Source organism: Moschus berezovskii, chromosome 4 (assembly GCF_049115385.1).
Source record: "Moschus berezovskii isolate FMDL1 chromosome 4, NW_MosBer_1.0, whole genome shotgun sequence".
NCBI classification, from domain to species: Eukaryota; Metazoa; Chordata; class Mammalia; order Artiodactyla; family Moschidae; genus Moschus; species Moschus berezovskii.
The window spans coordinates 62,117,118-62,128,672 of NC_142463.1; the positions used below are offsets into that span (position 1 = coordinate 62,117,118).

General features: G+C 39.7%; 1 protein-coding gene across 1 annotated transcript; it reads left to right on the forward strand.

Annotated features, from left to right (window-relative positions):
- The first annotated feature begins 6,943 nt into the window (after positions 1-6,943).
- LOC129541778 (alpha-catulin-like) lies at positions 6,944-9,471 on the forward strand. Its single transcript, XM_055404010.2, is given in 2 exon segments — positions 6,944-7,601; positions 7,603-9,471. Coding segments are annotated over 2 exon segments (2,142 nt in total). The 5' UTR covers positions 6,944-7,020; the 3' UTR covers positions 9,164-9,471.
- Positions 9,472-11,555: the final 2,084 nt, after the last annotated feature.

Here is an 11,555-nt window from a genome sequence, read left to right on the forward strand (position 1 = left end):
GAATACTGCAGTGGGTTGCCATTTCCTTCTCCAGGGGATCTCCCCAACCAGGGGATCAAACCCAGGTCTCCCACATTGCAGGCAGACTGTTTACCGACAGCCACCAGGGAAATCACAGAGAGCAGTATGGAGGTTCCTCAAAATACTGAAACCAACCATATGATCCACTAATCCTTTCCTGGGAGTATATCTGGAAAAGATGAAAACTTTTAATTCAAAAAGATACATGTACCCCAACATTCACAAGCAGCACTACTTACAATAGCCAAGACATGGAAGAAACCCAAGTACCCATCAACAGATGACTGGATTAAAAGATGTGGTAAAAGTCGCTCAGTAGTGTCCGACTCTTTGTGACCCCATGAACTATACAGTCCATGGGATTCTCTAGGCCAGAATACTGAAGTGGGCAGCCTTTCCCTTCTCCAGAGCATCTTCCCAACCCAGGGATCAAATCTAAGTCTCCCACATTGCAGGCAGATTTTTTACCAGGTGAGCCACAAGGGAAGCCCAAGAATACTGGATTGGGTAGCCTATCCCTTCTCTAGCAGTTCTTCCCAATCCAGGAATTGAGTCGGGGTCTCCTGCATTGCAGCCGTAGTCTTTACCAACTGAGCTATCAGGGAAGCCCAAAGATGTGGTATATATATATATATATATGGAGTATAAAATTGACTATTACTCAGCCATAAAAAGAATAAAATACTGCCATTTTCAGCAATGTGGATATACCTAGAGAATCATTATGCTTAGCAAAGTAAGAGAAAGACAAACATTGTATGATATTATACATGGAATCTAAAAAACAATACAAATAAATGTATATGCAAAACAGAAACAGACTCATAGATACAGAAAACCAACTTTTTATCAAACGGGAAAGGGAAGGGGAGAAGGACAAATTAAGGGTATCAGGTTGAGAGAAACAAACTATTATATATAAAATAGATAAGCAATAAGAATATACTGTATAGCACAGGGGATTATACCTATTACTTTGTAATAATCTATAATGGATTACAATCTGTGAAAATACTTAATCACTATGCTGTATACCTGAAACTAACATAATATTATAAGTGAACTATACTTCAGTAAAGGCTTCCCTGGTGGCTCAGAGGGTAAAGCGGCTGCCTGCAATGCGGGAGACCTGGGTTGGATCCCTGGGTCAGGAAGATCCTCTGGAGAAGGAAATGGCAACCCACTCCCATACACTTGCCTGGAAAATCCCACGGACGGAGAAGCCTGGTGGGCTACAGTTTATGGGGTCACAAAGAGTCAGACATGACTGAGCAACTTCACTTTTATACTTCAATAAAAGGAGAAACTTTTAACAGTTATCCATGATTGCAGCCATGAAATTAAAAGACGCTTACTCCTTGGAAGGAAAGTTATGAACAGTAGTCATGTATGGATATGAGAGTTGGACTGTGAAGAAAGCTGATCGCCGAAGAATTGACGCTTTTGAACTGTGGTATTGGAGAAGACTCTTGAGAGTCCCTTGGACTGCAAGGAGATCCAACCAGTCCATTCTAAAGGAGATCAGTCCTGGGTGTTCATTGGAAGGACTGATGCTGAAACTGACACTCCAATACTTTGGCCACCTCATGCGATGAGTTGACTCACTGGAAAAGACTCTGATGCTGGGAGGGATTGGGGGCGGGAGGAGAAGGGGACAACAGAGAATGAGATGGCTGGATGGCATCACCAACTCGATGGACATGAGTTTGAGTGAACTCCGGGAGTTGGTGATGGACAGGGAGGCCTGGCGTGCTGTGATTCATGGGGTCGCAAAGAGCCGGACACGACTGAGCGATTGAACTGAACTGAACTGAACTGATATACTCTATAAGTCTGACTAGGAAAGTATGCAATCTTTAGAACAATTTTAATCAAGATACTGTAAAACTATTCACCTGTTTCTCTCCTGGGCTCGCTTTGGTTATTATGTCACATTACTGGAACTTACACTAACAGATTATTTTTTGAAACCTTCATTTATATCAACCCAGTCAATCTATTAAAAAATGGTTTGCTTTCTTTAAGAGTGTGGAAAATATGAATCTTAAGCAGCAATATACATTTGGTGTGCAATTTTAGTCTACCTACATTGTTCTCTGCTATTATTTAAGTAACTATTTTACTTAAATGTCTTCTTTAAATAACTAGAATATAAGCTTCTGCACAGTGTATATATTGTGCATTAACCACAGCACTTCGTGTGTTCAAAATATGGGTGGGTCTCCTCCAATCAGGTGAAGTCCTTAAGAGAAAACAGACTGAAGTCCCCAGAGAAACAGGGAACTCAGTCTCAGACTGTCTTGGACTTGAGCTACAAAATCAGCTCTTCACTGGGTCTACCTGTGAGACTGCCAATCCCACAGATTTTGAATTTGCCAGTGTCCAGTCACATAAACTAATTCATATCCATCCTCGCCTCTTCTCCCTCCCTCCTTTCTTCTCTTCATCCCTCTCCCACTTCCTTGATCTCTCTCGCTCTTCCCCTCGTCTCTTCCACTCTATGTATATACTATTGGTTCTGTTTCTTTAGAGAACCCTGAGTAAAATATTCATTATTCCATAAGGTCAGCTACATTTCATGAGACTAAAACTGAAATTTTAAAGCAAAAAGGTTCTGGAGAAAGAGATATACCAATCTAAATATAACCAAGGCCTAAACTAAGGTTTCTAGATTATTATAAAAAGAATGGAGGACAGTTGTATAAAGAACAATCTACAGGATTTATCTCAAGAACAAAAGTGAGAAACTGAATATATAATTTCATAATCACCACCATATTTCATTCATTCTAAGCCATACTGCTTTGCTTTTTAATAGTCAGAAACATATAAACTTGTGATGCATCTTGCAATCACTGTCAGCCAGGTAGCAGTGCTAACACAGTGATCACTGCCTGTACATGTACATCAACATCTGCAGAATCGATGTCAGAGACTGAGAGAAAAACGCAGATAAGATAACGGAACACTCTTTTAAGAAACAGTACATCACTAACGCTCAATGACACAGAGGATAACGTACAGAAAAACCCGGAAAATGAGGACTCTAAAGAAGAAGGTATTCGAAAGTATCTGCCTTTGAATGTGAAGCAATTTAAGAAATGCCTTGATCAACTGACTCATATTTTCTCTTATTTTTGTTTGCATGAAAGTTAGGTGACTTTTTAAAGTTATCTTTAAAAGACTCTTTCAACATGTATAAAATAAAATTGTAGTACTAAGAAAGCATCCATGTCGTAGCTGAAATTGTAATGTGTCTTACAGTGAATGTGATATCAACTCTAATGAAAAATAGCAGTGCATCAGCTATTAAAATCCCGAGTGTATAGAACTAATGACAACTCCAACCATTATTTGAACCTTCACTCTATGAGAACAGTTCTCAAACCTGAATGTGCACCATGATCTCCTGGAGGGCTTGAATAAGATCATAGACCTCATCCCCAAACTTCTAGCTCAAGGCAGCACAACTCATGTCAGACTTATTCTAGCAAGGCTGCAAAACCTCACATACTCTCAACTTGGGCAGGATTAGCTCAGAGCAAAGGGTTAAACCTTCAGAGAAAAGGTTTCAGTACCTGCTGCTGCACACAGGGAGGGGAAACAATGACTGACACATGAGTGATCCATATCCAAATGTGATTCTGACATCAACAACCTGTGCAGTAACTGCACAATGTACTAACATCTCCTGAAAAAATAAAAGAAAGTAGAACTAAGACCCCTTCTGGCTCTAAAATTCTAAAAATCTTTGGCCCAATCAAAGAAAAAAAATCATAGTCTAGGTCATTTATGATCTGGATAGGCTTCTATTTAAGCCTCACTCAAAATTCAACTTTCAACATTCCAATTAAAATTGGACTTCAAATGCAGAACTTCTAAAGGAGTTCAGAAATTCTTCTCCTAAAAACAATGATAAAATTGAACAAAACTGTCAAAACAACCATCTCAGGACTCTGGGATATATGAAATTGAAAAGCTTTCAATCAAGAAAAATCACTGAACTTGCAAGAAGAACAGTGGAAGTGGCATTTTAGCCTGGAGTCATCCTCATATACCACTACCTTCAAGTTCCATCAGTCCTCGGGCTGGACAGGGCGTGAAATGCAGCAACTTTGCAGCTGGATGGACCTGACTTGATTTGGAGAAAAGTGTGAAAAAGCACCATGCCCATAGGCATTATCAAAGACAATAGTAAACTTGGTGGCAGATAATCAGGGAAGGTCAGCATCACAGTTGCCTATGGTGGTGATCCTGTCTATGATATTATTGGACCAGAAAAACACTGGAGTCATAAGTACCCACCCTCCATCACTCCTGATCCCAAACTGAGTTGCTTGCCATTTCCTCATCACCTCCACTCCCCGTGAGCTCAGTCACTAAGTCATGTCTGCCTCTTTGTGACCCCATGGACTGTAGTTCTCCAGGCTACTCCGTCCATGGAATTTCTCTGGCAGGAATACTGGAGTGGGCTGCCATTTCCTTCTCCAGGGGATCTTCCTAACCTATGGATGGAACCCATGTCTCTTGCATTGGCAGGCAAATTCTTTACCACCGAGCCACCAGGGAAGCTCCTCCACTCCTTACCCACCCCTTAAAAGGATAAGAACTTAAGCATGGAATCAATTCATGTTTTCAATGAAGACATTACTCCCCTCTGGCTAACTGAAAGTCAATTATACCTGCTTCTAGACTTTCAGTTGACTTCTAGTTATGAGACATATTATAACTAAGTTCTAAGCAAAATAGGCTTTATTACAAACACTAAAGTCAGCTAAGATATTGGCCTAAAAAAGCATCTTTTCTTTTGGCTGCTTCTAACACTAAAGCTAGAGAACTGAGATATCTTTCTCAACTTACGAGTTCCTAATATTTGCCTGTCTAACAGAGTTTCCGTTTTGTGCTGTCAAAGAAAAACAGAAATGCTGATTTTATAACTTCGATCTATATAGCCGCCAAATGGAATTTTCCTTCACCCAAGGAGGTGGTAAGATGTGGTAAAGATATGAATAATAAACATTAAAGTTGTTTAGAAGTCTGTCTACCCTTTAATTTCATATTTTATTTATTTTATATAATCTATTCTTCTTAATGACAAGAGTTAGTTAAAAGATAAATGTTTATTTCAGTATAAAATCTATTCTCAGAATAATATTCTTATTCACCATAATAGAAAATAAGAAAAATATTCACAAAAAAGTAATTTTCCCTTGAATACAGAAACACCTTTCTGAGCATAGTTCAGTTCAGTTCAGTTCAGTTCAGTCGCTCAGTCGTGTCTGACTCTCCGCGACCCCATGAATCACAGCACGCCAGGCCTCCCTGTCCATCACCAACCCCTGGAGTTCACTCAAACTCATGTCCACAGAGTCGGTGATGCCATCCAGCCATCTCATTCTCGGTCATCCCCTTCTCCTCCCGCCCCCAACCTTTCCCATCATCAGAGTCTTTTCCAGTGAGTCAACTCGTCGCATGAGGTGGCCAAAGTATTGCAGCTTCAGCTTTAGCATCAGTCCTTCCAATGAACAACCAGGATTGATCTCCCTTAGAATGGACTGGTTGGATCTCCTGACGGTACAAGGGACTCTCAAGAGTCTTCTCCAACACCACAGTTCAAAAGCATCAATTCTTCGGCGATCAGCTTTCTTCACAGTCCAACTCTCACATCCATACATGACCACGGGAAAAACCATAGCCTTGACTAGACGGACCTTGGTTGGCAAAGTGATGTCTCTGCTTTTTAACGTACTATCAAGGTTGGTCATAACTTTCCTTCCAAGGAGTAAGCGTCTTTTAATTTCATGGCTGCAGTCAGCATCTGCAGTGATTTGGGAGCCCAAAAAAATAAAGTCTGACACTGTTTCCACTGTTTCCCCATCTATTTCCCATGAAGTGATGGGACCAGATGCCATGATCTTTGTTTTCTGAATGTTGAGCTTCGAGCCAACTTTTTCACTCTCCTCTTTCACTTTCATCAAGAGGCTTTTGAGTTCCTCTTCACTTTCTGCCATAAGGGTAGTGTCATCTGCATATCTGAGATTATTGATATTTCTCCCAGCAATCGGTACTGCATAAATATTTACTGAATTAAATTAATAATTTTAGAAAACTGCTGCAAAAAATTTCTATTCAGTTTTATTGCTTATGACTATTTTCTCAAAGTATTAGAAACTATCAAGAACACTCATTTGATATTTAATTACATTACTTTACTTTCCTTAGTTTTGAAAGTGAAAGTGTTAGTTGCTCAGTTGTGTCTGACTCTTTGCAACTCCATGGACTGTAGCTCACCATGTTCCTGTCCCTGGAATTCTCCAGGCAAGAATACTAGAGTGGGTAGCCGTTCCCTTCTCCAGGAGATCTTCCCAATCCAGGGATCACACTCGAATCTCCTGCATTTCAGGCAGATTCTTTACTGTCTGAGCCACAACAGAAGCCTCTTTCTAGGTTTACTTTTAGTAAAATGACCATGCAGGTAATACAGTAACTTGGTAAATGAAATATTTAGGTTTCCAGAGAGGACACAAATACACTCAAACAAACTAGTCATAACAGACAACAGTTAAATGTCACAGTTTATTATCTAGATTATACTGAGTCCAATGTGTGTTACATTACTAAATTTGAAACATTATTTACAAAAGATATCTCATATAACACAAATTCAAATACATCATATTTGTGTACATAAATCATCACTGACTTTGGTACTACTAACAATAGGAAACTGGAGACACTAAATTAAAAATTCCCAACAACAGAAATAATACTCAAAACAATTTGTTATTAATTTACTTATTTGAAAGTAGCCTATAATTTTTCCTCTCATTAAAGAAAATATTCTGGAAAGCAACTAGAAAATACAGAAAAAGTATAGCATATGTAATGCCCTTAATACCACATCTAGGGCCGCTGCGGCGAGAGGGCGGGCAGGCTGGCGGGAGGCGCGGGCCCGCAGCGGCGCGGTGCCCCGGCTGCGCGACGGGCTGAGTCAAGGCCATGGCCGCCTCTCCGGGCCCCGCAGGCGGTGGCGGCGCCGGGGCAGCACACGGCTGCGGCCCGTCGGGCCTCGCCTTCGACTCCGGACTCGAGATCAAAACTCGCTCGGTGGAGCAGACGCTGCTGCCGCTGGTTTCCCAGATTACCACACTTATTAATCATAAAGATAATACCAAAAAGTCTGATAAAACTCTGCAAGCAATTCAGCGTGTAGGACAAGCCGTCAACTTGGCAGTTGGAAGATTTGTTAAAGTGGGGGAAGCTATAGCCAGTGAAAACTGGGACCTGAAAGAAGAAATAAATATTGCCTGTATTGAAGCTAAACAAGCAGGAGAAACAATCGCAGCACTTACAGATGTAAGCAGCCTGAATCATCCAGAATCAGATGGCCAGATCACAATTTTTACAGATAAAACAGGAGTCATAAAGGCTGCAAGATTACTTCTTTCTTCAGTGACAAGAGTGTTGCTACTGGCAGACCGAGTAGTCATTAAGCAAATAATAAGATCAAGAAATAAGGTTCTTGCAACTATGGAAAGACTGGAGAAAGTGAATAGCTTTCAAGAGTTTGTCCAAATATTGTCAATTTGGAAATGAAATGGTGGAGTTTGCACATCTAACTGGAGATAGACAAAATGATTTGAAGGATGAAAAGAAAAAGGCAAAAATGGCAGCAGCTAGGTCAGTTCTTGAAAAGTGTACCATGATGCTGCTCACAGCTTCAAAGACTTGTCTCAGGCATCCCAACTGTGAGTCAGCCCATAAAAACAAAGAAGGAGTATTTGACCGGATGAAAGTGGCATTGGATAAGGTCATTGAAATTGTGACCGAATGCAAACCAAATGGGGAGAATGACCTTTCATCTGTCAGTATTTTTACTGGGATTAAAGAATTCAAGATGAATATTGAAACTCTTCGGGAGAATCTTTATTTTCAGTCAAAAGAGACTCTCTCAGCGATGTTGGAAGCCCTCTTGGAGCGCACGGAGGACTTCACTGATTGTGCCTACACCAGCCATGAGCACAGGGAACGCATCTTGGAAGTCTCAGCTCAGGCGAGGACGGAATTGCAGCAGTTAATTTCTGTGTGGATTCAAGCTCAAAGCAGGAAAACAAAAAGCATCGCTGAAGAACTGGAACTCACTATATTAAAAATAAGTCACAATCTCAATGAACTTAAGAAAGAGCTTCATAGTACAGCAGCTCAGCTGGCAGCAGATCTGTTAAAATACCATGCTGATCATGTGGTTCTAAAAGCATTAAAACTTACTGGAGTAGAAGGAAATTTAGAAGGTTTGGCTGAATATGCCTGCAAACTCTCTGAACAGAAAGAGCGGCTTGTTGAGACCTGTCGATTGTTGAGACATGTATCTGGGACAGAACCTCTTGAAATAACCTGTCTGCATGCAGAGGAGACATTTCAGGTGACTGGCCAGCATATAATTTCTGCTGCTGAAACTTTGACATTGCATCCATCTAGTAAAATTGCTGAAGAAAATCTAGATGTATTCTGCGAAGCCTGGGAATCCCAAATTAGTGACATGTCAACACTGCTGAGAGAAATCAATGATGTGTTTGAAGGAAGACGAGGAGAGAAGTATGGCTACCTTTCACTTCCAAAGCCAATGAAGAATAGTGCAAACCTGAGATCATTAAAGGCAGATAAGCCTGACTCTGAGGAGCAAGCCAAGATAGCAAAGCTTGGACTCAAACTGGGTTTGCTCACTTCTGATGCCAACTGCGAGATTGAGAAGTGGGAGGATCAGGAGAATGAGATGGTTCTGTATGGACGGAACATGTCCAGTATGGCCTATTCTCTGTATTTATTTACTAGGGGAGAGGGGCCACTAAAAACTTACCAGGATTTAATTCATCAACTAGAGGTTTTTGCTGAAGAGGGTTTGAAGCTTGCTTCAAGTGTACAGGCTTTCTCAAAACAGCTGAAAGATGATGACAAACTTATGCTTCTCCTGGAAATAAACAAGTTTGTTCCTCTCTGCCACCAGCTCCAGACAATAATTAAGACAACTTTACAGAATCAAGTGTTTCTAAAGGTTGATAAGTGTATTACAAAGGCAAGATCCATGATGGCTGTTTTGGTTCAGCTTCTCTCACTCTGCTATAAACTGCTGAAGAAGCTTTAGGTGGAAAACAGCAGATGGGTCTCAGTTCCAACTATGGATGGTAAACTTGAGAAACATTTGAGGTCAGATCTTGGGAACACCATGTGGCAACACTGACCATTTTAGAAAGCAAATGATCCTTTATGCTTCAGAAACTCAACAATTTTGGAGAGAAAACAAACTGAAATCTTGCTTTATTTTCTGATCATGAAGCCGATTGTGAAGCTTTCTGACATCTACTAAATGCCATGGTAGTTGCTGTATTTCTAACTGCAGGGTGATTTTAAAATGGAACATTGCTTTAAATAATGTTTTTTAAGTCAGACCAAATATCCCCACTGTCTTAATGACAGTTTAATCCAAAGAAGCTATTTTAAATATGTGCTCACTGATGGCATATTTTACCTTAACTTCCTACTTTATACAATTTAAGCTTCTCATCTAGGACACTAGTTTGCAGCAGAAGATACCCAGGAGTCTCGGTGATGCAGGGTTTTCCATGTCTGTGGGCTCTTCTTCACTCCCTCCTGTCCACTGGGAATGACTGGGCCTCTGCCTTCCCCTCTGTGGCAGGTCATCCATCCTAAGAGCACTCATTTGTTCTCTGGTGTTTCAGAGCACAGGCAGTCTATTGTGATGCATGTCCCTCTCCTCTCCCTTCCCAAAAGCAGGATCACGGAGCTCACGCCACAAAATCCTAGAGGGAAGCTCACTAGGAAGTGGTTGTAGTTCTCGTTCTAGCATAGCTGGCTTGTTTCTGCCCTGAATATTAGTTGGAAGTAGTTTTTGTACTTCTCAGTAGTGACTGATGGAATGTAAGATAGTAGACAGAATAATTGAACTAAGCTGTTTAAATTCTGAGTAAACATACATTTTATATACGTGCCTTTGGAATGTTCATTATAAAACAAATAAACATCTTTAGTCTTTTAAAAAAAAAAAAAAACCACATCTAGGAATTAATACTAATAAAATCACCAAAAGTGCTGAGGCTTCATTGTGAACAAGGATGCTACCCCAACCATCCCTTAACACCTGTAACTGAAAACAACCTAAGTATATCCAATAGAGAAATTATGAAATTATGATATAGCCAAATAATGGATTGTATGGTCATCAAAACTGACTATGAAGACCTATACTGGTGAGGGAGGCAGATAATTATTTGACCAATATACATATGAATCACAATAAATAAATTATATTATTCACTTTACCATGAACGTGCTCAGTCATTCAGTAGTATCCAACTCTTTGTGAACCCATGGACTGTAGCCTGCCAGGGTTTTATGTCCATGGAATTTTCCAGGCAAGAATACAAGAGTTGGGTTGTCATTTTCTACTCTAGGGGATCTTTCTGATCCAGAAATCAAACCTACGTTTCTTGTGTCTCCTGCATTGGCAGATGGATTCTTTACCACTGTGCCACCTGGGAAGTCCTTACCATGAATGAATGAATGACTAAAATTGGAGAAGAATTAATTTACTAAAACTAAACAAATATGTTTCATTTGAGATATTATATTCACCACCTATCTGCTTTACATATCACATTCTACTTGTTTTGAAATTTTAAAATACTTTAAGGAAAAGACATGAAAATCATCAATTATTAATTATATGCTAGGAAGAACTTTACTGTATTATATAAAAATCTCTTAAGATAAATCTATAAGTTGGCTATTTCCAAAAAAGGACAGATTCCCAAGTAGGACACAAGGATTATGATTGTGAATTATAACGTTTTGTGTTTATTTTAGTCCTTGGAATATTTCCTAAACTACCTCAGATGTTAACACTTCTAGAGCAAATCAAAATTTAAGCTAAGTGATCCCAGATTTCAGGAATTCAAGCCAAGACTTAGATCATCAAGTAAAAATAGCTAGCAGTGAAATTACAGTACAAGTTACACTTGTTCGAGGTGCTATTCACACTGCAAATCAGAGAAAATTAAGAACACATAGTAAGTAATACTGAATTCCTTTAAAAAAATCTTCCTTTAGAGATGAAAAGAAAATAAAACAAAATCTTAAAAATCTTCTTTTCTTTTCCTAATCAATCTGCTTTTTAATCAATCTGTTCTTTAAGTTCTGATTTCTAGTTTGATTACCAATGGGGTACCCATGTAAAAATTGCAGGAAGCAGTCAGAAATTAAAGCAATTGTTTAAAAAAAGGAAATAAATAAGATGTAGTTGTTCTTCACTTGTCTACCTCTAAGCTGAGGATATTATGAAAGAGATTTGCCTTAGTTCAAGATCCCCACAAACAAACACTAACATGAGGATTCAGATACAAGGAGTTTACTTCAGGAAGTACAGGAAACCCTGTTAGGGGAGTTGAGAAGTGAGACAGGGAAGAGAAAGCAATCAAGCTACACTGTAGGTGGCTGCAGCTTAATTCCCAAGGGAACTC